The following is a 25,446-nucleotide window of genomic DNA, read 5'->3' on the forward strand; positions in this document are numbered from 1 at the left end:
CACTTAAATAGGTACATAGTCAGTCTTCTCTTGACTTTTTTTTTAAGGGTATCCAAAGCTGCCTTAGGCACGTTTTGATTAGAAAGGGAAGAAATAAAGACAGTGCTTCTGAAGGCTTAAAAAGAGATTTAAAAGATGTTTTTTTTACCATTATTGGCTTTTATTTTTCCAGGGTATTCAAATCCCAGAGTCTGCTGCAAAAACTCCTCAGCAAGTCTTGTAGCTTCACGTTACGGAGGTGATCAAAGTAGAGGTAGGAGTTTGGAGCAGTGCCCTACCTCTGAGATGACCTCAGCTTCCAAGGCCATGGCGCTTTGGAGCTGCAGTGCTAAGGGGCAGTGCCATGTTCTGTAGAAAATGGAGATCAGCAGCTCAAAGTTCTGCTTTGCTTTGGTTACTCAGGGCAGGATGTCAGAGCTGAGCGATGAAGCTAGTGAGTCGGAGCTGCTGAGCCGCAGTCTTTCCATGTGGCATGGGGTTGGCCAAATGATCTGTTGGGAAGAACTGGATGTCCCCCTGGACTTGCACACAGCATCCTCTGTCGGCCAGTGTGAAGTGGTGCAGGAGTGTATTCAGCGGTAAGGAGGGGCTGGGGGGGGCACAGGTCTGTGGTTACTTGCTGCCGGTTATGGTTTTTCACTGGCTGCATGCAGGTTGGTCTAATATTGCAACAGGGGCATATCACTGGAGCTCCCAAAGGGTTCTTAGGCACAAAATTTCAAGGGGCAAATCTGCTGATAAAAATTATCTCTTTAGTGATTTGTTGGGAGTTGTGCTACAGCTGAGAGGGCTGATATTTTTTCCAGCCTTCTTTCAATACAATGATGGTAGCAAGAGACCCCAGAAGCCTACTGTGATTTACAGCTCTAGGACAGTCATTCACCTGATTTTTTTCTGTTATTTAGTGGAGATCTGGATCTGAATAAAAGGAATTGTGGTGGTTGGACTCCACTGATGTATGCCTCCTATATTGGCCATGACAACATTGTGCACCTGCTGCTGGAAGCAGGAGTGAATGTGAACATCCCAACACCAGAAGGGCAGACACCGCTTATGCTTGCCTCCAGCTGTGGAAATGAAAGTGTTGCTTACTTTCTTCTACAGGTGTGTATGCCATATTAAATAGCTAAGGCCACAGTAAACAGTTTAAATGCACAGGGTAGGATTCTCCACCAGTTGCAACCAAAATGTGCAATTTGTGTTCTTTTGCAAGTTCAGCTTCCTGACAAGGTTTAAACTCTCTTGTTGTCCCAGCACAGAGGGACAGTGTCTAAAAGACCTAGCAGAGTGGTGCAGTAAAGAACATTCTCTGTTTTCTTGAAGCAAGGTGCAGAGCTGGAGATGAAGGATATACATGGCTGGACTGCTTTATTTCACTGTACCAGCGCTGGACATCAGCAGATGGTCAAGTTCTTACTGGACAATGGGGCAAATGCCAACTGCAAGTAAGGAGGAATCTGTCATGTAATTTCTCAACAGATGTCAGGTATGGCAGCAGCAGTTGGCCTATGGAACACACGTGGACATGGGCAGAGAAGACACTTATTTTTGTCTTTCCTCCTATACCTCAGGAAGCATGGCATACAAGGAGAGGTGACCTGCAAACAAGCAGTGAAGTCGTCGTTACTGTTTATTTACCTAAGATAAAGAGAAATTAAATTTACTGCTTGTTTAATTATGGGCTAAACTGAAAGCAAGCAGGTGCAGTGCCTTCTGAATTCAAGTGCACTTTACAAGTCTTTCTACTGAGTTTTCTGTGTACTTGGAGCTCAGTTTGTTTTTCTGAAGTGTGCAGTCCATTTCCATGCCATGGGAGCTGCCTTACATTAATGTGTATTGGATTGCCTGAGGTCAGCAGGAGGCTCTTGCTTTGTTAGCTCTTGCAAACCTGATTTCACTACCGAAAGGCAGATCTGCAACTGGAACAGTAATCTATTGCTGTGCTGCCAAAAGAGTAACACTTAGTGAATCTCCCCTGGGAGTTTTGCTAAGGTAGACCAGTGTGCAGATGAGCAGTCAATACAAGGTAGCATTTGTGATCAGCTGAGGGTAGAGGCTGGAGACATGCTATTAGGATATGGCAAAGGCTGCAACATATTTCAGCTTTGATTGTTGTAGTTCATGTGTTCATGTTTGGTGTTTCTCTAGGGAGCCAGTGTATGGATATACACCTCTGATGGAAGCAGCTGCTTCTGGCCATGAGATAATTGTTCAGTACCTTCTCAATCATGTAAGTCTCCAGGCTGTCCTCTGGAAAGCTGAAAGTCTGTGGTTCCAGCCCTCAGAGGAAGACACCAGACTTCTTAGTGTTATGTTTGATCCTTGATGACAGTCACCTCTCAAGTCCCAGGCTTACTGAACTGTTCTCAAAGTATTTGCTTTCTGAAGACTAGTACTCTGATCTTACGCTTGCCTTGTGTGAAAAGAAGTGATCCAGATTCAACTGAATAATGACTGATTTGGAAAACAGCTGAAGTAGTATTCTCCTTATGGTCTTTGTAGGCTTGCATGCTCAGGCTAGTGGGAATCTGCTGCCTCCAAAAGCTTATGAGCATGTGTGTCTCATTGTTAAACAACTTGGTTTTGATGTTCTTTCATGTGATCCAGCTTACTTCCAGAAGGAGGCAGCAAGGCAAAACATTTTTCAGATAAAACAAGCTAGCTCCCTGCAGCAATGCTGGGTGTATACAGCAATACTGGTATCTGCAAAGGCAGCAAGGTATTAGTGAAGCATGAACTGCCTGTCAAAAATGAGCCTGTTTCTGATGGAAGAGCTAAGACAATCCTTTAGCTTCTTGCTTCTTTTGTATGTAGTGCTGTCTGTGTTTTAAACATGTTTTTTTTTTTTTTTTGTACAGGGAGTGAAGACAGATGTAAGAGATAACACTGGAGCCACAGCACGAACACTGGCCATGAAGTATGGACATACAAAGATTGTGGGGTTGATAGATTTGCACGCAGCCCCAGTGCCCAAGGTCTTCTGTAGGGGTCCAGGTAAGAGAGATGTGCTTTAGCTTGCCCATTGTAAGATAGGCCCTGAAAAGAGGCGTTTGATGTTTTGAAAGCATGATGCTGTATGTAGTAATAGGTGGTCTATCCTGGAAATTCCAGCATTTCTGGGGATGGAAGAGGCATGGATCCAACAATTTTTTTGTCTGCTAGCCCTTTTCTGACCTAGATAAACTGTTTAACCCTTCTTCTTCAAAGTTTCTTTTATTTCCACTGCATTTATAGGACCAGTAGAAATAAACTGGGTAAGTTATAACTGTATTGCTAACAATTTGTGTTTGAACTATAGGAAAATATGAAGAGCTGAGTTCCTCAGATGAATCGTGCTCTGCTCCCCAGAGACAGAGACCTGTTCGTCGGACCAAGGGTCCCAGCATCCATGATGGGCCCCAGGCTTTGGCTAAGATAACAGCAGTAGGAATTGGGGGAAAGAAGCAGTCTCACTATGGTAAGGATAGTTAGAAGCTGAAGTGAAAGTCCTTTGAGGTCTCAAATGCTTTGCAGCTACTTCTGTGCCAGCAATTTTCTCTTTATTTGGGATTCATGTGTGGCTTATACAGGAACAAAGATAGCAAACACCATCTTAAAGGCTATCCAATCTGTGTTTTCAAAAGAAAACCTCTTGAACTCTTTTATGTTGGGGCTGATTATTGATGGGTGGAACACTTATATGGAACAAACACTGCTCTTACCTCAATTACTGTTCCCCTGACTCTTGAGAGCAGTTCAGCTTCCCTTTCTGAGGTAGGATTGGAAGTTTGAGAACCCTTCTGAAACTGATGACAGAGGAAGTGGTCACACAGGCCAAGAAATCATAGATGATGAAAGTGAACTCACTGCTCCTCGATCTGTCAGTTTTGTCTTCCCTGATGCATGAAGTGCTGCTAAAAATGAGATTACAAACCCTTTGCAATAGGCCAAGAGAAATATGATCCCAATTCAGACAGCAGTCCCTGGATAGAGTGGTATGAGTTTTCTTGTGCATGTGTCATAGCAGTAGGTATTTCTCAGGCTGATTACCTAGTTGTCTAGAATAACTTAAGAATGTGGACTTAAAAGTGTGTTAAAAATTCAGTTCATTCTGCTAATACAGATAAATATTATCCTGTGGGAAGTGGCTGTATTGAAATGATACTGTCAGCCTCTTAAATAAGTGGGATGCTAGGGGCTGGTTTCACAGGGTGTGCTTGGCTGGGGATGTGGTGTATCTGGCAGCTTGCTTTTTTAAGCAGATGTTTTTCCCTTTGACAATTTGGTATGAAGAGGAGAGGAAATGCTGAAAGCTGCTGCTTTAGGTGCATCTCTGCTATGAGGCTGTTTCCTCTTGACTTATGTTCAATGCAGCCATCCAAATCTGGTACAGCAGATGTGTGTCTGTGGGAAGGAGGCTGGTGGACTCTGCTTTTTAGAATGAAAACTGCCAGCTGAGAAGACAGTATCTTCTTTTGATTAATTTAAAATCCCTGAGTGGTTGTTTTTCCTGCAGGAGCATCCCTGATAACTTGCATCCTAATCTTTGTTGTTCTTTCCTCTTGCACACAGAGCAGGTCCCTCCTCAGGGCTATGTCACCTTCAATGATGATGGCAGCTGTGAAGCAGAGAATATCCGGAACAGGGATGTTACCTCTCCAATTAATGAGCAGGATGTGGAGAGCAGCAGCAGCAGGGGTAAGTCACTTCCTGGAAATAGTTTGGCTTGCAGATAGATGTAAGACCAAGCCCTTGGTTTGCATGTTCCTTTCCCAATAAGATATTGAGGGTTGGAGTATCTTTCCTGAGGAAAGGTTGAGACAGCTGTGTTGAGTTAGCCTACAGAAGAGAGAGCTCAGTGGGGATCTCATCAATTTGTACAAATAATCTGAAGACAGGGTGTAAAGGAGATGGAGCAAAGTTGTTTTCAGTGATGTCCACTGGCAGGACAAGAGGGAACAGGCACAAACCAAAAGACAGGAGTCTCCCTCTGAACATAAGGAAATGTTTGTTTTTACTGTGAGGGTTACTGCACGCTGAATCAGGGTGTCAGAGAGGTGGTGGAGTCTCCATCTTTGCAGATGCTCCTGACATGGTACTGGGCAGCCTGCTGTAGGTGGTCCTGCTTGAGCAGGGGTTTGAAGAAAATGATCTCCAGAGGTGCCTTCCAACCTCATCATTCTCTGAAGCAGCACAAAGGAAGGATCTAGACAGTTCCTGAATTAATAGAGGATAAATGTGGCTTTGTAGTGGATCTAGGCTCAAGGAAAGGCCTTTCCTGAGCTTTACTAATGGGAACATAGGCTGGGTAGTAATAAATCACTTTTCCCTCTGTTGTGGTTTAACCCATTAGGCAGCTAAACCCCACACAGCTTTTCACTCACTTTCCCCTGGTGGGATGGGGGAGAGAATTGGGGGAAAAAGGTAAAACCTGTGGGTTAAGATAAAGACAGTTTAGGAGGATGGAAAACAAGTAAAAAAGGTAATAATGGTAAAAGAATATACAAAATAAGTGGTGCACAGTGCAGTTATTCACCACCTGCTGATGGATGTCCAGCAGGCTGCCACCCACTAGCCAACTTCCCCCAGTTTTAGTGTTCAGCACAACACCATAGGCATGGGATGTCCCTTGGGCAGTTGGGGTCAGCCGTCCTGGCTGTTTTCCATCCCAGCTCCTCCTGCTCCCCCAGCCTCCTCACTGGTGGGGCAGCATGAGAAGCTGGAAAGTCCTTGATTTAGTGTAAGCCCTGCTCAGCAGCAGTTAAACCATCAGTGTGTTATCAACATTCTCATCCTAAATCCAAAACACAGGACTGTACCAGCTACTAGAAAGAAAAATAAGTCTGTCCCAGTTGAAATCAGGATGCCACCTCATAGCCAAGAGCCTCACAGAGACGCACACTCAGCCTTCCTGTTCTCTGTGGTAGTAAACAGACTTGGAGAAAGATTAATGTCTGGGATCAGACATGAGATATTTCTGTCTCAAAATTGTCTTGTGTCATGAGTATTGGATATAAAGCCTTGTTCAGGGGCTTCTTCCTTTACACCTCCACCAGGTTTTGCTGGTAATTGTGTAGCAAAACCAGCACTGAGCATAAGGGAGTTGAACCTGATTTTTTTTTTTTTTTTTTTTTTTCCCATTCCTTTCCAGAGGATAATGTTTTCCTTGTCAACAACTTAGCAGCCATCAGGAGCAGCAGCAGCAGCAGTGAATGCCTGACCAAAGCCCTGGGAGTCAGCAGTGAAGGCTCATTGGAAAGCAATGAGGTGGGATTTTCAGTTTTCCTGTTTCTGCCTTCAGCCTGGCCAGTGCTGTCACCCTTCCACAGCCTGCTATGATTCTGTCTCTACAGGAGGCTTCAGTACCAGGCTGGGTGAGGAAGGGTGGTATTACAGGGGTAAGAGAACCAGCTTCTATATTGGAAGATTATGGCTTGCCTTGTTTGATCTCCAGCTAGTAGTCAACTCTTGGAGTACATTCATTCTAGAGTAGGCTGTTGATGGCTAGACAGTAATTAAGTCCTCTCCAGCTTCTAAAGAGAACTTACCTCTTTGCAGATGTCTGGCTAGATGGTGGTCAAGAAAGGAAGTGACTATACAGCTAGGGCAGTCCTTGAGCTTGGTGAGACAGTAGGTAGTATAGTAAGATTTAGGGAAGTGCAGCAGTGTTGGAATTTCTGAAGTACAGAAGAAAAGGAAAGAAGTTGGAGATTACTCTGTGGTTCTTGTCGCAGCTCACATGGTTCAAGACAATAGCTCTGATGCTAATGTACAAAAGGGTGTTAGCTGAGCATCAGCAGAAGTCTCCTGTATCTTGAGGAGCTTCTCACAGGTAGAATCTTAGTGCATTGTATTAATTCAGGGAGGACTCAGTGTTGCTCTCTGTTTTGGCTTTCTCTGGCATGTTGCTTCCTAAGGTGGGATTGCAAGAGCCTGATAGCATTCCATGGTGCCAAGCTGCCTCTTGGGAGTGACTTGACTCAGCCCTTCCTAATGAGGGCTTTGCTAGTCTTTGCTTGTGTTTGTGGATGGCTGTCTGGGTTTAGAGGCTGGGACCTGGAGGAGTCTGCATTTGTTAACTGTAGTGATCCTGACATCTTTGGATGATCATCCTCGACCCTTACAGTTTGTGGGTTTTTTCTTTCTTGCAGGACTCTGACCATGCAAACAGTCCCCCTAGTCGGAAACAAGCCAAGAGCTTTAAGATCAAGAACCGCTACAGCAACAGTGATAGCCAGTGGACCCACTGCCCAGGGAAAGCTGGGAGCTCTAGTCAGCACCTACTCCTTCCTGAGCCCCCTTCCTACACAGGGCCCCAGGTAACTGCACACAGAGAGCCATCTGCAGTGATGCAGTGTTAGTGTATCAAGCACAGGAAGTTTTGCCACGGTTGCCTAAGCCACTTTCTTGGATAAAAGGGAGGTTGTCACCAAAACACCTTTGACTCCAAACCTCTGCCCAAACTTAAATGCTTGTTAAATAGCAATTTCTTGTGCAAGAACTATTTGCTTAGGTGTTGCTGTTGCTTAGTGAGGTATTTCAGAACGTTCATGCTTGTGGGTGTGCTACCAAACATAGCTGGCATGTGGGCTAAGGTAGATGTTGCTGTCTTCTCTGCATTTGTTACAAGAGGCAATGGCCGCAGCAAGCAGGTCGGTCCTTTTGTGTTATGTGACTGTGGAGAAGGGCAGTTAACCAGGGGAAATCATGGTTGCTGCTAGAAAAGCACAGCAACGACATGAGGAAGCAGATCTTTGTGATTAAGAGGAATGGTTAGGTGTTTGTTGGTGAGGGTATAACTAAGTTTGTTTGGATGTGCTGCAGGACCTGGCAACGTTCCTTGAACAGATCGGGTGCCTGAAGTATCTGCAAGTGTTTGAGGAGCAAGATGTTGACCTTCGGATCTTCCTGACACTCACAGAGAGTGACCTCAAAGAAATAGGCATCACGTGAGTGCCTGTAATGTAGTTCTCATCTTTCACCTTACAAACCCTGCACACAACCTGGTCAGGAAGGTTTAGCTAGTGAGTGATTTTTCTGTTCTGGCTGTCTCCCATGCAATTTTGTAAATCCCCTAGCTCTTGGCTGTAACAGGCTCCTGGTTTTGGAGGAGCCAGGAGGCTGCAGAGGTCTTCATGGCATCCATGGGCCTGGGAACTGCTGGCTCAGTGTTTGGTCCCTGACAGTTTGCCATTCTGCCCGCAGTCTGTTTGGCCCAAAAAGGAAGATGACTTCTGCCATTGCGCGGTGGCACAGCAATGCTCGGCCGCCCAGTGATGCCCTGGAGCTGGCCTACGCGGACCGGCTGGAGGCAGAGATGCAGGAACTGGCCATTCAGCTGCACAAGGTAAGAAGTCTGCCATGAGCTGCTCAATGATTAACACACTGCAGTGATTGGGAGCCTATCTTTCTTCTCGTGCCTTGAATGGCTCAGGGGAAAGGAAAAGGCATAGCTTTTGGTGGACACAGTGTTAAGTCAGGTAACACCGTAAGTGCTTATCCACTCCTCATCCTCTGGATTGTATGCTTGTGAAGCCTTTATGTCTCCATTTCCCATCCACCTGAGAACTAAAAAGGCAAGTGGGAGGAATTGAATACCTACTCTTCTTCTGTAGTGTCATTTTTATGGTGAATTTGTGCAGCTATTAGTAAACAGACTTCTGTTGATTAGGGGAAATTGGGCCTACTGAGTATCTTTGCTAATGGAGAGGAAGGGGGGAATTATAACTGTGAGGCTGGTCTTGGTGTGTGGGGGAAACTGTGTTTAAAAGGCTGAGAGCGTTTGAGTGGTTCAGCATGGAGAAGACTCTGGGGGGATCATACTGTGGCCCTTCAGTACTTAAAATGGGCTTATAAGAAAGACGGGGAGAGACTTTTTAGCAGGCTCTGTTGCGACAGGATGAGGGGTGAAGGCTTTAAACTAAAAGAGGGAGGTTCAGGCTGGATGTGAGAAATAAGTTTTTTACAATGAGGGTGGTAAAACCCTGGCACAAGTTGCCCAGAGAAGTGGTGGATGCCCCATCCCTGGAGACATTCAAGGCCAGGCTGGATGTGGTTCTGGGCAAGGTGATCTAGTTGATGTCCCTGCTCATTACAGGGTGGGTGGACTAGATAAGCTTTCAAGGTCCCAGCCTAACCCTGCTCTGCTCTGCTGCAGAGGTGTGAAGAGGTGGAGGTGATGAAGGGCCAGGTGTGCCAGGAACAGAAGCTGCGTGCAGTGGCTGAGAGCTGTTTGATGGAGCGGGATGAGACCTGGAATGCCATCCAGTGCCAGCTCAGAGAGGCTCAGGCCATCACCAAGGATGCTGGAGTTCTGCTGAATCAAATCAAGTAAGTTATTCCCAGGAAGTGGCGCTGAGGCTACTGGGAAATGGGATTTAAGCAATCATGGTGGCAGTCTTGCAGGTGATGCTCAGGGTAAGGCAGAAACGCTCACCAGGTGTCTGAACCCATTTTGTATCCTGCCTGACTTACTCTAGTGGGAAACCCCAGGCACATGAGCAGATGCGAAGCCTTAATCAGGTGCATGAGCTATAAATGGCCCAACTTTCCAGGGATGGTGTGTGCTCTTGTTTCAACTAAAACCAAAAGCCCAAGTGTTTTGTTTGTGCTTACATGAGAAGATTTGCAATGCCTTACCCTGGCTAGTGAGGAACACTTTTCTTAAAACTCCGACAGCTAACAGAAGAGCCTGTCCTGCTCAGTCACACCACTGCGTTTAAGTTCTGTCTTCCCCCACCTCCTAATATACCTTTTGTTGCCTATGTGGTGCTTTCCTCCCTGTCCCACTTGGACCCGTGCCATGGTCCTGCTTGTCCATTGGTAGAACAGAGATGTCCTTGAAGGCAGCAGTAATCCTACAGCTTGTAGACCTTAGCCCAACAGGGTTGCTCACTACCAAACCAAGGTGAACTGGGATTGGCTTCCAGGACAGCAGCACAATATCCCAGGCTGTAAGGGGCAGAGCACTTGACTTTTCCCCCCAATTGAGGAGCTGAGGCTGCCTGGTAGAAGGGCCTTGCCATGCTCTGGGGATACACTGTTTGAATTAGTGGCATGCTGATGATAGCCAGAGAAATTTGTATGCTTCTCTTGCTTTAACCTGATGCCTGTCCTGAGGTAGCTTCATTTGCCCATTAGAAAACTTGGATCAGGCTTGATTCTCATATAAATCAGGTGCAGCCCCTGGCTTGGGCTTTCTCCTGCTCATCCCGCCCCTTCCTTCTCTTCTCCCCCCGCAGCTCCTCTGTGGACAGGGGCAGAGATTGCTGTGGAGATGGGGCACAGTGGAGAGCGCCCTGAGCTTTGTCTGGGGCACGTCTTCCTCTTCCTGGGAAGGAACAAGGAGCAGTTTGTAACCCAGGGCGTTAGATGTGGTCTCTCGGCACCCCAAGCAGGTACTTGCAGGATGTAGGAGTGCACAGACTGGCATGTTGTTCCAGGAAGTGTCCTTGTGCACTCGTGATGGGCTTTTGTCTTGTTTGGCAGATGCTGTCAAGCAGAGCTGTCCTCCCGGCTAACCCAGGAGCAGGCAGTGGGCAGAGTGCTGGACACAGAGGTGCAGCTGGGAACTGGTGAAAGCAGGCAGCCTGGTGAGGAAGACCTTATCAACTACAGCACTGGGTGCAGAGGGTGGGTGGGCAGGAGGAGACCCCAGAGCAAGCCATGTGCTAGAAAGATGAAGTTAGAAGTGATTTTGGAAACAGATGAACAGCCAAACCTTTAAATTGAATGTAAAAATTCTTGCTTCGGGAAAGGATTTAAAGCGCTTGGGGCATTTGGATTTTAACTGCAGCAGAGTTTCTCAGCAGCTTTTGATTCTTAGCAAGTAGGAAGTCTGGAGCTCTGGCAGGTGTTTGTGGCTAAAAGTGCAAAGCTGTAGCACGGGCACCCAGTGGCAGCCCTGCTCCAGGGGCCTCTGGCTTCCCCTTCCTGCGTGGCAGTGTGTGGGCACCTTCGGTGCGTTGCTGTGCTATGGACTAGAGCAAGGTCTGAATCTGGAGCCATGGCTGGTTCCCTGACCTGATCTGGGGTTTGTGGAGAAACTGCTGCATGTGGTTGGGCCCACCAGCTGCTCATCATGAGGGGTTAGCAAATAATCCTGCTGCCCATTACATGCTTCTAGAGATGTGCTCCTGGCTGTGTGTGTTTTTAAAAGTGAGTCAAGTAGAGATTCTCTTGATTTCTGTCCACCACGATTAATCTCTTTGAGAGTCTGGTAATATATGATCCAGACAGTATAAAAAAGTTAAGTGGTAGAATTGTTAGGAACCCCCCTCAGTTTGTTACAGGCAGTTCTAGCTCTCCTCCCCTATGACTGACTCAGAACCCCTGACTGGAACCACTTTGGGTGTGGGTGTTTTGCAGCATCCACACCAAACCCTTGTCTCTGCTCTTGTCACAGCATGCAGGTTGATTAAATGTGTGGTTCCTCTTTCTTGCAGTGCTGGAAGGATGGCCACCTTCCCTGAAGTCTCTGAGCTTGCCTGAGCTGTCAGCTGTCCTAGAGGAGTGTGTGGGAGAAATGGGTAAGGTCAGGGAGGAATACAGGCACAAGAAGTGACTGTTGTGCTGAAAGGGGGGCATGGCTGGACAGGTTTTTCATGCTTTGACAGTGGTAGTTTGGGGGGACCTAACAGTCCCCTCTCACTGAGGGAAGTCTCCAGGTTCTAAAGTTGGTGCTGGCATTTCCTTGCACTTGATCTCACTGCAGATCTTGGGCTCTGCCTCATCCTCTGCTGAGAAGGAAGGTATACGTGGCCCCTGCATCTCTCCTGCTCTGTGGTCAGAGCTGCTTGTGAAGTGTTTCCCAAAGCCTGTGCCATGTTCTCTGACGGGAACTTGTCCTAGCAACAGGCAGTCATAGAGTAAAGACGCTCCTGGTTTTGAAACACTGGAAGCTGCAAGGGAAAAGGGAGCATGGAGGCAGAATAACAGTGGCTGAATGCAAACTGCAACCTGCCCTTTGCTGCTTGCTGGCCCACTGCTAACACTGATTTTTATTTTTATTTTCCTTTTGTTTGGTCCTCAGGAAAAGCTCTGCAGACTGTGACTGAAAACCTCCAAAGGCTCCAACCCCCAGGGCAGAGTGGGCAAAGCTGGCTCAATCCGTAATAAAGCAGGAGGGTGAGTGGGAGCTAAGGACACCCAGAGGGCTGTGGCATTGAGGGGAGACATCATTCCTTGCAGCGAGTAACAGCCATCTGCTGAGTGTGCCCAGTGCTCACTCAAAGCCTGCACATTGAGGCTGCGCTTTAACTGACCCTTATGTGCTCTCTGATTGGTTTTCCCTTTGGAAAAGCCTTTACCCCCCCTTGTCTCTGTCCCACTGAAAATGTGTCTGTCCTCTTTTTGTGGCTGTAGGAATACTGACGTCGGGTGACTGTTCCACCCGGAAGCTGAGTGTGCCTGGGAGAGTGAGCGCAAGGACCATGCTGGCAGCACTGCAGCTCTCCTGGGAGGGCCAAAGCAGCTGGTGGATGCGTGGAAGAAGGTCGCAGCTGCAAGAGAACATGCCTGGGAGGAGGAGCGTCAGCAGGAGACAACAACCCAGCAGCTCTTTGGACCTGACTGTTGTCTGCGTTCCCAGGATCATGGTTGCTCATACCAAAAGGTTAAGTTATGAGGAGAAGCACTGAGTCCAGAAGTTTTATCTGCCTTAAGCTTCCTGCAGTCCTTATCATTCAGGACTGTGTAGTGGCAGAAAGCTGAGAGTTACCCACAGCAATCTAATTAACTATCCTTTTCTGCATCCCATGCTCCCCAGGGCCTCTGACACTTGCTGTGCCTCCTTTTATGCCATGTGGATTGGCACAGATAATGCATCATGGCACAGGCCCAGAAAGTGTATTTAAGGCAATAAGGAAGGCAGGTTTGTTGGAGGTGGGTGAAGTGAGCAGTCTGCAAACCTCAAGCAGCAGGCTGTAGCTGGAATATCTGTTCCACTGCCATCCCAGCTGCGTACTTCAAAACCTCTCTATCCAGCCAGCTCACCCTGGTTCGGTTCAGATTCTGGCCCTCCTTGGGTTGTTTGTGATCATGTTATTCAGTCCCAAGGAACTCATTTTTGTGGTAAGTGCTTTATGGCAGAGATTCTGCCTGTCTGGTTTGTCAGTGCCAAGATCCCAACACTGACAGTGGTTTCAAGGCAGATGTTCCCCTGAAAGTACATGAGAGAGAACAGAGTTTGAGACTGCTCAGTCTCCTGCTCCTCTGGCAAGCAGCAGAGTGCCAGAGCAGGCAGGATGGGAACTAAGGGATAGATATATCCCACATGGGAGATGAGCAAAAGAAATCATCCCAGGTGCAGTGGTGGTGCAAAGCTTTGTTCCCCAACCACTGCCTGTGTTTGGTTTCCAGGCTTTAGTTTTTGGAAATAGCTCTGCCAAGGCATTCTTGTGCTGCTGTGGGTGATCTCAGGACAGGAAAATTTCACCCTGAAGAGCTAGTTTTGGTGAGGTAGAGCCAGTTCTGCTAAGGCAGCATCTTTGAAGGCTACTCAGAGCATTGAGGCTGTACTGGGAAAGGTATCTTGGGCTTTATCCTCTGTTCCCCCTTGCTGGAGGAATGGTGGAGAGTGCCAAGGCACTTACTGCCCTCTCCCTGAATCTTGGTGCTCTGTCTGGCTGCACTAGCACATGGTTGTCAGTGCTGTGTCCCTTAGAAGCCCAGATTTGAATTTAAGGCAAGATGTCTATGTGGAAAGGGGAAAAGTTTTCATGGAAGCAAAAGAAATTTCAACCCAAACCCCACAAATCCAAGTGGATAGGTCTGGGAGCATCTGGAGAGTAGGGGAAGCCCTGGCTCAGCAATGCATTCAGAGCTGATTGGAAAAGAGGGTGGCTGGAAGGAGAAACTGCACAGACTTGGCTTTGAAAAGGGCAACACAAACATCTCTTTGGGCTGGCTTTGCTTGGTCATAGGGTGGAAGAAAAGGGGTTTGGGAGGGTTAAGGGAATACATCCAATAGATAGTAATGTTTGGGGGCCTGGGAAAAAGGGTGGGTGAGATGCAGCTGTGTATGTGTGAAGGAAAAGGAGAGCCCTACAAAAAGGTGCTGCAGGAGCTCAGCTGTAAAGGCTTAAAGGGGTGTTAGAATAGCCTAAGGGGATTTTATAGAACAGTGGCTCCTTGAGGAGAGGGAGTCCCTTCACTGGGGCACTTCACACAGCATGCAGAGCTGAAGTGAGGGCTGTGCAGGCAGTGGGGGTCCGGTGCTGTCCGAGTGAAATCCTGTTTGCTGACCTGGATGAAATAATAAAATATGGAAACCTGTTTCTGATGTGTGAGGTTGTATAATTCATGAATAGCCTCCCTCATGTCTTTCAGGACTATTGGGAATGCATACTGTGCTTTCCAGCTTCCTTTCCCATGTGGTCATGTGCTGAGGGCTGTAGGGGCTGTCTTATCCAAGGCTTCCCAGCCCTGCCTGGCTCCTGCTGGATGTGATATAGGAATTTATGTGGTCAGGCAGCGCCAGGGCTGTAGAGGAAGAACATGGCTGAGTGATACAGTGGATGCTCCCCTGAGGGTTCTTCTCTTCCTGGCTGGGATCACTGCTTATGCCCTGCTGCGGTCCCAGTTGCATGACGAAAGTTTGTTTCTCTGCACTAACTCAGAAGTAAGTTTAAGCTTTGTTGAGTGGTGTGCTAGTGTTTTCCTCTCACCTTAGGCCCAGCTCTGCTTTGAGACTTGTGAGCTGTTGGTGTGACTGTTCCCCCAACTTCTTGCTCACTAGAACCACATACTGAGGAGGACACCATTCAGCAGCTGTCACAGAGAGCTTTGACTAGGGCAACATTAACATCTCTTTCTGGTCAAAACTAAAGCTCTTGATGTATTTCAACATAAATTGGGTTTCTTAGCAGTGTTGTGTCCTACAGCCAGCCCCCACATGGGCTGGTGTGCCACCGGAGCTTTCCCTCTTGTGCCAAGATTCAAAGTCCTCAGTGTTGAGAGCTGTTACCTGTTTCTTCTCAGCTATCTTGCACAGCATTTCAGCAAGCACCTGGAAGCACAGGGCAGTGGGGGAGGCTGATTGGGTTGAGCCAGCCTCTCTGGGGACCTTTTTAATGCCCTCTCCCTGAGAGGGTGTGTGCCGAAGCACAAATCTGTGCCCTCAGATATATGGCTGCATTTGCGTCTGTGTTCCCCTCCCTCAGAGCTGACAGAAGCAACATGCTCTGCTTGCTGAAAAATAAACATTTATTTACATCTGAAAAGAGTTAATGTGTAAAATTGGCTCAGAGGGGTTACAAGGAGCCAGGAACACCCGTGCATGCCTCAGGCCCAGATGAGCTGGGCACAGACTCTTTCCTTCCTGGGTTCAAGGCCACCTTCCTTGAGATGCTGCATCTGCAGAAGGCTCTGTCCCAGGCTGAGAGCAGAGGCGGCTGGAGATGTCGAGCCCCCTGTATCCACGCATTGAAGAGCAAGAGCTGCTTCCTCCCTCCCAGAGCAGACTTTTCCCAAGGTAAAGCATCGTGCGATACAACAACAGACTCAGCAGCATGTCTGTGCTGCTGCTGAAGGGGCAAGAGCAAGAGGGTCGGGGGATAGCATCTGAGCTGCTCTGCTCCCATGGGAGCAGAGTGCCAGTGCCAGGAAAGGAGCTGTAAGCCAGGTGCATGCAGCACTATTCAAACAACACAGCCTCGATGTTTCACTTGCAAAGGCAGAGGTGTAGGTGCTCCTTGGTGCCCTGGGGTCACTCAGCAAGAGGCAGCAGTTGTGGCTTTGGCACCCTACTAGGAAGCAAACATCCCAAATGCCAGCTGTTGCACATCTGTACTTGGGGACACCACTCTTTTGCCAGCAAAACTGTCCCTGAGCCAAGCGTGGCTCCTACCCGGGCTTCTTGGCTCTCCCTGCTGCAGAGTTGGTGCTGAACTTGGTGCTGGGTCCATCACACTCCCGTGTGATGTTCCTGTTACTGAGGGAGCAGCAGCACTGCCCTTCATGTGCAGAGTGAATGCATTCCAAGTGCTCAAGCACTGCAGGAAGCTACAGGAGTGCAGCTGCTGTGGCTCTGTTTGCTGCAAGGAGTCTTGGGGAATCTGCTGCAGGAGGAGCTCAGAGGAAGGACCCCCGAGGTGCAGATCTGTGCTGCTGGAGAGCTGATGCCATGATCTGTACCGGATGTGAGCAGCGTGAGAAGGTGCAGCAGAAGCATCTCTCTACAGGGAACTGTGCAGGATAGCTCTGGAATGGATGTCTGGGAGCTCTTGGTGTGCTGAAGAAATGGTCTTTAGGGCAAGGAGAGCAGGAAGGTGGTGTCCTGGATGGGAACAGTGCTGGCACAGCCCCGAGTGCAGCAGGAGGTGCTGGTTCACCAGGCAAGGGGTGTGGATCTTTGTCAGCACTGCCTGGCTGAGCAGCATCTCCCATTCCCTGCTGCTTGTTCTCTGCTGATGGACAGGCTCCTCTCTAGTAGCCACAATCCCCTTCTAGAGGTGCCCAAGTTGGTGCAGATGGGAAAGGGGCTTCATGAACACATCTGGTGGGTGCCAGTAGAGCTAGCTGATGGTAGGAAGGAGCAGCATTCCCCATGCAGCTCACCAAGTGAGGTGAGGCTCTTCTGAGGGAGCAGCCAAAGGCACCTGCCTCACTTTGGACCACAGAAGGGGAACATCCCCCCAGCAGCTCCAGTGCTCTCAGGTGGGGCACAGCAGAGATACTGGTCCCAGCATAGCCATCCAGGAGTGCTGCCCTCCCGCCAGGTCCCTGCACCCACCACATCCCTCTCCCTGGCTCTGCAGGGCCGGGTGCCACATCACTGGGCACAGCAGAGCGCCGGGTGGTCGAGTTTCCAGAGCTGCCACTTCTTCTTCATCTCTGACTTCACCTGTCACAGACAGGAGTGAGCAGGGGCTTTGCCCTGGCTGCGCCCTCCTGCAGCATGAGCAGCAAGGCAAAGCCTCTGGCCAAGGCAGGGTTGAGCCGTGCTCTGAGCAGGAGCTGCAGCAGGTACGTACCTCCTTGTTGGCAAAGCAGTAGAGCACAGCCACGAGGAAGCCCTGGAGGGTGAGCAGGGGAGGGGAGTGAGCCTCACTGGGGCTAAGATAGGTCTAGTTTCCCTAGGCCACTTGTGGGCACTTCTGGGAGCAAGGTCTCCCTGCCACCACAGCCCCAGAGAGCATGGGAGGCACCATCATGCACTCAATGACATGGCTCGAGGTCCCCATCCCTGAGGTTGGAGCACCATGGGGTGGGAATAACGTGCTGGAAGAGGGACCCCCCCAGCTCTTGCTGCATGGTGCATGGCAGAGGAAAGGCTCCCACCTCACCTGGAAGGAGTTGAGGAAGAGGGTGAAGAACACCTTTATGTAGCGCAGGATGCCTGTGGTTTGCTCATCAGTGGCGAAGATGAAGACAACCTCGTGGATCCCAAAGAGGGGGATGAGGGTGAGCGTGGCTTTGGCCAGCCTGAAAGAATAAGGGGACTCCTCTAGCAGAGAGTACTGAAGTGCTGGGGCACTAATACGGTCAGGGACAAGCTCTTTGGTGATCTCAGGGTGGCTGTTTCATGGTGTGCAGGACGGTGGTGCAGGGTAGGGGTGGATGGGGAGGTGGAGGTGGTGTAGGAGGCGGCAGGAGGACCCATGGCCCTCCCAGCTCACCGCAGCTTGTAGTCTGCGTAGCCCTTCTGGTTGGCCCGGAGCTTGGCCAGGATCACCTTGAGGATCCGCATGAAGATCAGCAGGTTGATCTGCAGGAGGAGACAGTGCAGGGGCCCACACAGCCCAGCACCCTGCACACCTGGGCACTCTGCACACCCAGCATCCTGCATAGCGGGGCACAGCCCACCCTGACAACGATACGCACCCTTGGGTGCTGTGGGAGATGACACTCTCCCATACTGCTAAGGCTGCTGCAGCCCAGCAGCACTGGGTCCTCAGAGCTTCCTCCCCTCCCACCATCCCAAAATCCTGACTGGGAAGCATCAGGGGCCACACCCAGCCCCATTCTGTGGGGCTCAGCACAACCACCCCTCCATGGACTCTCGGAACTCGTGCATTAGCAAGCTGGTGCACAAAACAACCCGTGTGTTTAGCACGATGCCTTGGAGAACTGCTGCTCTTGGGAAAGCCATGGGGCCATGGTGCCCGTACCAGGGAGGCGAGCAGGATGGGGATGCGGATGATCCACCAGTAAGCCATATTTTCATTCAGTGCCCAGCACCTGTGCAGGGATACAGGGAGAGCAGCACCATCACACCATGCGTGAGGGCAGGATGAAGCCAAGAGCATGCCAGCCCCAGCTCAGTGGGTCAGGGACCCACAGCAACCTCTATCCCAGTGCCCATCCTGGGCTGAGCATCCCAACAGGACCCCCCCCATTCCTTGCCACTCACTCCGCGTTCTCCTTTAGGTACTTGGCGGCTACCCAGGGCACCACGAACACCACGGGGGTCCCTGCAAGTCACACAGCAAACCCTGTAAAACCAAGCACCCGCCTGAGCTCAGAGACCAGTCCCGGGGCAGGGAGCACCGTGGGGACATCCAGGGTCAGCAGAGCCCCCTCCCTGCACCCTCCCAGGGCCACAACCCACACCGACCCCAGATCCTGCCGCCAGCCCCACTGCATGCCCGGGTGGCCCCTACCCCAGCCCAGGTAGAGGTAGAGCCTGTAGTAATTCTTCTCAGAGAAGACGGCCCCGATGAGCAGCTTGTAGAGGTAGACAGCTTCCACCAGGAACCAGTAGTGGTTGGCCAGGATGCAATACTGCATCAGCACCTGCGCAGCCCGGCAGCCCAGCGCCACCTGTGAGGGGATACCCACCATGGGGCATCCCACGGGCTCATCCACGGGCACAAGCACCCCAAGAGCTCCGCATGGGCACCCCCTGAGCTCACTCAGCAGATTCCTGCGGCTGCTTGAGCACCAGCACCCGCTGCACACCTCTCCCTGGGGTGATCCCAGCCCAGCACCACGCAGGGACCCCATGGGGCAGCACTCACCTCGTGGCTCAGCAGAGCCTCCCAGTCAGCCACCTGCACCAGTTCCATGCCCCAGCGCCTCTCCAGGAGTGCATCCTTCACCATCACCGATGTGGCCCGCAGCCCGAAGGAGGCGAAGAGGTTGGCGTGGATGTAGTTTCTGGTGCAGTGGAGCTTCCTGCGGCAGTGAGAGTGTGGGGAGTACCCCTTAGCTCGGCCACCACTGGTGGGGAGGACAAGGGGCAGGACCATGTGCCCTGGGTCTCCTACCTGAAGACAGTGAGGACGAGCAGGGCAGAGACGAGGGTGAGGAGTGACAGCGAGTACCCCACGGTGTAGAGCACCTTGAAGCTCACCATCAGCCGGCGGGCGCCCTCCTGCAGGCCAGCACCACACTGATGAGCTGGGGCCAGCAGCACCGCGCTGCGTGCCTGGGCCAGGGCACCCACCTCCTCCACGGCGGCCGCTGTCTCCTCCTCACACTGTGAGTAATCGCGCCACGGCTGGCTGCCGTTCACTGTCACCCACTGCCCGTCGGTGCCACACCTGCGGCTCACCAGGCCGTGCTTCACTGCGGACACCAACACCGCATTCCCCTCGCGTTCCCCCAAACCCCGCTCCTGGTATGGTAGGTCAGGTTCTACTCAGCCCCAAAGACCCTCTGCCAGGCCAGATGTGGCTCTGTTCCATGCCCCATGCATGCCCTCACACCCAGCTCTGCTGTGTGTCCCTCTTCCCCAAGCAGTGGACAAGAGGGAAAACCCCAGGAGCATCTTCCCACCTCCCAGCATGCGCAGCCCTGGCTTCCAGCTCCAGGCCAGCAGGGGGTCATAGAAGCATAGCAATAATTAGGTTGGAAAAGACCTTTAAGGTCATCAAGGCCAAATGTTCCCCAGCACTATCAAGGCCATCACTAAACCATGCCACTGAGGGCCTTGTCTACATGGTTTGTGAACACTTCCAGGGATGGCAACTCCACCACTGCCCTGGGCAGCCTGTTCCAATGCCTGACCACCCTTTGGGGAAGCAATTGCTCCTAATATCCAGTCTAAATCTTCCCTGGCACAGCTTGAGGCCATTTCCTCTTGTCCTACCCCTTGTTTCTTGGAAGAAGAGACTGACTGCCACCTCACTAAAACCTCCCTTCAGGTAATTGTAGAGTCATCATCACCTTTCTCAAACCAGGGCAGGTAAAAGGGGCAGGAGACGTTGACGGTGATGCCAGGGCTCCCGTCAGGCCAGCAGGCATACATGTCGAACGTCCGGTTGCAGAAGAGCCCTTTCAACAGCAGCAAGGGAGGAAAAGGCAATGGTCAAATAGTGGTGGTACAGCCACATCCAGCCCTGACACCCCAGCCCACTGCCAGCACCTCTGAGAGGGCATCACCCTGAACAGGTCCCTGGTGCCCCACACCAGCCTCAGACCCCTTGGGACGTCCCAGTCCTGGGCAGCCCATCTGAGATGCGGTCACTCCCCCAGCTCATTCCTCCATTGGTGACCAGCATAGGGGATGCTGGAGGAAGGATAAAACCTGGCCCCAGCCTCACTACCACCCAGCTCCACGTGCCCCCACATGTGACCTGAGCTGCTGCACAGCGGGTACCTGCTGGGTAGGGCTCGCTTGCCATCCTTCTCAAGCACTCATCACGGTACCGCATCCACTCCTCGAACGTCTTCTCCAGCACCTTGGCCCCACCTTGCTGCAAGCCCAAAGCTGGGTCAGAGCCTCTGGTGGTTCCCGAGGAGGCTGCAGGTATCCTCTCAGTGACTCCTGCCTCGACATGGGCAGGCACACACAGCCAAGCCAGGACCGAACCCGTTCACAATAGGTCAAAGTCCAGCAGTGCCAACCCTGCTGCCCCATGGGCCAGTCCCAGCTTGCCCCTTACCGGCATGGAGGAGAGCAGGCACATCCAGGCAAGATGGAAGAGGTTCTGCCGGTACCCAGGCCTGAGGACATCCCCCATGGCTGCCCCACTGGCAGGTGCTCCCAGTGCTGGGGCACGTCTTGGGCTGAGCTGGGAACCTGGATCCTGGGTAAGAGGGGGCGGACTGAGGGTGTGCAGAGGAGGAGATGTGCTCCCTGAGGCAGCAGAGTACCGGGCTGCGAGTGCCAGCTGCAGGCACGTCCTGGGCTGCCACAGCCCCGGTCACTTCCCCGCCGGAGCCAAAACCTCGGGAAGCACGAGGCAGAGGAGCTGGGGCACAACGGGGTCCCACCTCTTGGCCGAGCTTCCACAGCACCGCTTCCAGCCCTGGGCCAGCGAGGGGCTAGGGAAGCAGAAGCCACCCCGGCGAGCGATGTGACAGCCCCTGTGCCACCGCTGCTCACCCCGGCACCCACGGGTGCCCTGTTGCCACCAAGCCCAGGGGAAGGCAAGGAGACCTCTCCGCGCTTCCCGCGCCCCGCTGCCTGCCCGCCAGGATGGGACCCTCCAAATCACCCTTCGGCCCCACTGCTGCTCTCACAGAACACCCCGCAGCCCTAGCCGGCGCTCCGGGGGGAGAAGCAGCCCAGGTAGCCCCGCGGCTCCCCGGCCAGCACTGACCCCCACGGGCTGTGCCCACCCGTGCTCCGCCTAGAGCGGATGCTCCCCGGTCCCGCTAAGTGCCCGCGGGGCTCCCCCTCCTCCCGGGCTGCTCTTACCCTGCGCGGCGGCGGCTCCGCAGCCCCGGTGTTACCGGTAGCCCCGGTGTCACTGGCAGCCCCGGTGCGTGTTACCGGTAATCCTGGTGTTACCGGCAGCCCTGGCTCCGCTACCTCAGCGCGGCGGCAAGCGAGATGCTTCTGCACCGCGGCCGCCTCCCGCCAGCGCCGAGCTCCGACGGGGGGGGGCGGGAGGGGGCGGTGCCGCCTCCCGGGGCTCGGGCCGCCCCGACGGGCGCCGGGGGTCGCGGTCTCCCGTCCCGCGGAGCTCCGGCACAGCCCCGCAGAGCCCCCGGTGCAACGCCCGGGGACGGGGATGAGGGTCCAGGTCCAGCCAGGGACGCTCGGGGATGGGCGTCCAGCCCTGCCCAGGGTTACATCACACGGGGACAGGGATGTGTTGCAGCCCTCAGACTGTGAGTCACGGGGATGGGAACGTGGGTCCAGACCCTCTGCTTCTCTGCCTGCTCTCCAAGAGCCTCCCCCGCCCCGCAGTGCAGCCCTAGGGAAAGTCATGGGGGTCCTTTACCTCCCAGGCTAGGTGCCGCTATGGCTCTCCCCTGCGCTGGCTGCTGCGGTGCAGTCCCTCACCATGCAGAGGCCAGGGTGGGCTGCTTGGGAACACTGACCCCAGGATGATGCTGGATCCAGCACAGGGACACAGCCCATGACACTGGTCACATCACCCAGCCCCAAGCCATGGGACAAGCCTGGTGAAGCAGGGCGGTCTGTGCTGACCCACCAAACCAGGGGAACACCATCTTGGCGCTGCTGTTTTCCTATCACTGGAGCATGCAGAGGAGATTAAAAGGGTGTCTGAGCCCTCCCTGAAAGCCCCTGGGGACCTCCCAAAGAACAGCAGTGGAACCCCTCTGGGTTTCTTCCCTTTGCCCCGGCTGGAGGATGTGTCTGGAGCCACCATGTGCTGGGAAGCTGATGCTGGCCCTGTCCTGCGCTGGGATGCCAGGTTTACTTACACTCTAAAACTGCTGCTGGCTGCATGCATCAGAACATGCTTTTATTTTGTGAAAATATGTTTGTCCCAAAACTGTTCCAGTGGGCTGGGAGCACACAGTGATTGAGGTGGGTGAGGAGCTGCATCTGTCGCTCCAGTGGATGAGAGGTGGCCGGTTATTTCAAGTGACAAAACCTGCCAGTGGAGCAGCCTGTGGTGATGTTCTGCTGTTTTGGGAAGTTGAATCTTCGGGTGCCTTTCTCAGCATGAGCTGACAGTGGGGTCTTCCTGGGGCCTCTCTACCCTGTGTGTTCACTTGTGAGCAGATTAGAGCAAGTCTGCTCAATGTATGCAGATGGAAAGCTGAAAATGATGTGATTGAGATGGAAAGGGTGGAGGTGAAGGGGAGGTGAGCAGTGGGACAGTGCTGGAGGGTGAGTTGGACCCTTGCACAGCTCTGAGCATCACTGTGGTGTGAGAACTTCAGTTTCATGTACAGGGAGTGGGTCCTTCCACCCCCATGGCTTTTCCTGCCTGGGAAGTGAATCTGCAAAACAGCCATGAGCTCTTGTATCTCTTCACCCCCCTTCAGGGGCTCCCCTGGGTGTCCTGGGGCAGCAGGTGCCTGTGCCCCAGCTGCGCACTGATGTGCTTTCAGCAGTACTGGCTCATACTGGGAGGCTGGTGCTGGTGCTGCGTCCCCCCTGCAAACCCACCATGGTGCCAGGAGCTGCCCCGCTGGTGCACGTGGAGGGTCTGCCACCCTGCCAGCAAGGGGCAGGCACCAGGAGCTGCCAGGTAGGTGCAGGCAGGGAGCGCACCTCTGGTGTTCCTAACGGGACTGGGAGCATAAAGTAGTTTTGCGGCAGGATTTGAGCAGCCTCTGCATGAGGACAGCACGTAACACACAAGCACCAGCAGCCAGCACAGTGGGGATGCTGCTGCGCTTGCCTTGGAGCACTGGGGTGCTGGGGAACCCTCCAGTGTTGCCCCATGGTGGGCAGAGTTCATGCTGGGGGTGGGCCATGAGCTGGGGGGGGGGGGACGGGGCACGACCCCCAGGCTGTGTGGATGCAGACCTGTGTGGTCCCCCTCCTTCAGGGCCAGCTGTGTCCATCTGTGCCAAGGCAGAAGGCAAGCTTCTCCCACCAAAAATCACCAGGAGCTGGGATAGCAGTGATGGTGAGAACTCTGGCTGGGAGGGCAAAGACAGGGGTGGGTGCTGGAGAGATACCAAGGGTGGCAATGTTTCCATCAGCACTGACTGAAATGATTCTTGAAGGGTGAGGCCACAACCTGCTGAGTACCAGCATGAGGCTGGGGTGACACCAAGGTTGGTTTGAGCCTGGCAGGTTATGGAAACACCCAGGCAGATGGTAGCACCATAGCCCTGGGCCAGCACTGCAGGCTCTGGTGAGGGAGCTGGGCTGGTAACTCCTAATAAAGAGCCCCAGGCACAACGTACTTAATCCTTTGCAGGATGCTTCTAGGTGGACCAGTGCATCAGGGTCCCTGGTTGGAGGCTCAAGGAAGGGCAGGCTGAGTGGGTAGGGGGCTCAGAACCCCCATCCAGGGACCTCGTGCCTTCAGGGAATGAGGAGGTACAGGCAGAGCTTGCAGGAGGATGTTTGTCTGTGGCACTGAAGACTGAGGTCTGGCTGAAGGACAGGGGCTGTGGGAAGGGCTGGCTGGCCCAAGCCTCAGAGTAAGGTGGGAAAATGATGGCTGGGGGCAGCTGGTATCCCACAGGAGTGATACCACCGAGATTAGGACAGAGCAACACCACTGGGGTGGGATGCTTTTAGGGTAATCCTGGCTAGCAGGGTCCTCAGGAAGTTTCTGGTCCAACCACAGTCACAGCAGGGCCAGCTTAAAGGTCAGACCTGGCCCAGGGCGTTACTCACCCTGGTCTTGGCAATCGCTGAGGATGGAGATGGGAGATAGAGCACAATTAAAATCTCTAAAGGCTCCAGGTAGCAGATGGCCTGAAAGAAGAGAGTTTCTCTGCACTATCATCACCACGCACATGGGACAGGGCACAGCCCAGTGTGGTGCTTGGGCACAGGGAAACCTGTAAGCCATGGGGAGTGCTGAGAAACAAGCACGTGCACTTGCAGGCACCTTTAGCTGGTGCAGACAGACATGCTCTCCCCCTGAAACAACCTCTGGAAGAAGATGCAACAACTAATAACACAAAGAGTAGTTGGCATCACTCAGTATCCCTAATGATGGTCCAATAGTGGAGAGGGATGGGGATGAGGAGGAAATGTCACCTGAGCCATGCTGCTGAAGCAGCTTCTCTGGAGATTTTGTGGTTTTCCTCCTTGGTGGACAGTTACCTGTTTTCCAGAGTGGCACATCTTTCCACATAAGGGTATAATTCCCAAATAGTTCCTGAAGACCAACTTTGCTGGAAGGCATGGAATCTCCTGCAGCACATGTGGAGACAAAGAGGGATGAGGACCTGATCCCTTCCCGATCCCACCCATACCAACAGGCCGGGGCTGCCCCTTGCAGACGGTGGCACTTGAACTTTGTTGCTGTGGTCCCCCCTTCCCATCAGCAGCAGAGCGGGACCCACCGAAGCTCAGCAGCTCACTGCAGCCTGAGCTCTGGATGGTCTCGCCCTGCCCCTGCTTGCAGCCTGGCTCCTCACCTCTGGCTCCAGGTAAAGAACTCCCTGTCTTGCCCTACCGCGGCAGGCAGCGGGCTGGCTGTGTCTCGGCTTTGACCCTCCCTCTTTGGGCTGACGCTGCCACGTGGTGGCTTTAGTGTCCTGTGTGCCGCTGTGTGCTGACCTCTGCAAGGGGATGTGGAGCAGGGAGGATGCTCAGAAAGCTCCTGTACAAAGCTTCCTGAAGGGATAAGGAGTCCTATCCCGAGGGGAATTGTCTGAGGGGCTCCTTTGCTGCTCCCACATGTCACC

The 25,446-nt window shown here is 52.5% G+C and overlaps 2 protein-coding genes across 6 annotated transcripts; one reads left to right on the plus strand and one right to left on the minus strand.

Annotated features, from left to right (window-relative positions):
• The first annotated feature begins 196 nt into the window (after positions 1–196).
• ANKS3 (ankyrin repeat and sterile alpha motif domain containing 3) lies at positions 197–14,252 on the plus strand. 4 transcript variants are annotated; one of them, XM_061474216.1, is made up of 17 exons: positions 197–253; positions 403–578; positions 906–1,104; positions 1,324–1,445; positions 2,149–2,230; positions 2,859–2,994; positions 3,299–3,457; positions 4,552–4,677; positions 6,131–6,246; positions 7,131–7,298; positions 7,804–7,928; positions 8,185–8,326; positions 9,137–9,309; positions 10,468–10,571; positions 11,424–11,507; positions 12,011–12,105; positions 12,343–14,252. In XM_061474216.1, exons 2-16 carry the CDS (start codon positions 409–411, stop codon positions 12,091–12,093), a joined length of 1,989 nt encoding a protein of 662 aa, XP_061330200.1. In that variant the 5' UTR covers positions 197–253; positions 403–408; the 3' UTR covers positions 12,094–12,105; positions 12,343–14,252. The 4 variants fall into 4 exon arrangements, 3 of the variants coding, with proteins under 3 accessions (XP_061330200.1, XP_061330201.1, XP_061330202.1); XM_061474217.1 differs by lacking the exons at positions 12,011–12,105; positions 12,343–14,252 and adding an exon at positions 11,576–11,919 and having other exon boundaries at positions 11,424–11,538; XR_009747023.1 differs by lacking the exons at positions 11,424–11,507; positions 12,011–12,105; positions 12,343–14,252 and adding an exon at positions 10,221–10,376.
• Positions 14,253–15,264: 1,012 nt separating this feature from the next.
• Positions 15,265–21,035, minus strand: LOC133279648 (glucagon receptor-like). 2 transcript variants are annotated; one of them, XM_061473548.1, is made up of 13 exons: positions 20,808–21,035; positions 20,522–20,618; positions 20,089–20,196; positions 19,367–19,488; positions 19,188–19,294; positions 18,939–19,095; positions 18,582–18,741; positions 18,332–18,392; positions 18,090–18,159; positions 17,598–17,686; positions 17,265–17,403; positions 16,953–16,994; positions 15,265–16,822 (listed from the first exon to the last, which is right to left on the minus strand). In XM_061473548.1, the coding sequence occupies exons 1-13, from the start codon at positions 20,883–20,885 to the stop codon at positions 16,751–16,753; spliced, it is 1,302 nt and encodes a 433-aa protein (XP_061329532.1). In that variant the 5' UTR covers positions 20,886–21,035; the 3' UTR covers positions 15,265–16,750. The 2 variants fall into 2 exon arrangements, with proteins under 2 accessions (XP_061329532.1, XP_061329531.1); XM_061473547.1 differs by having other exon boundaries at positions 19,188–19,488; positions 20,808–20,958.
• Positions 21,036–25,446: the final 4,411 nt, after the last annotated feature.

The sequence above is a fragment of the Pezoporus flaviventris genome, unplaced genomic scaffold (genome assembly GCF_033815535.1).
Source record: "Pezoporus flaviventris isolate CSIRO_AGI_PZ_B2104156 unplaced genomic scaffold, CSIRO_AGI_Pfla_v1 ptg000078l, whole genome shotgun sequence".
Classification (NCBI taxonomy): Eukaryota; Metazoa; Chordata; class Aves; order Psittaciformes; family Psittacidae; genus Pezoporus; species Pezoporus flaviventris.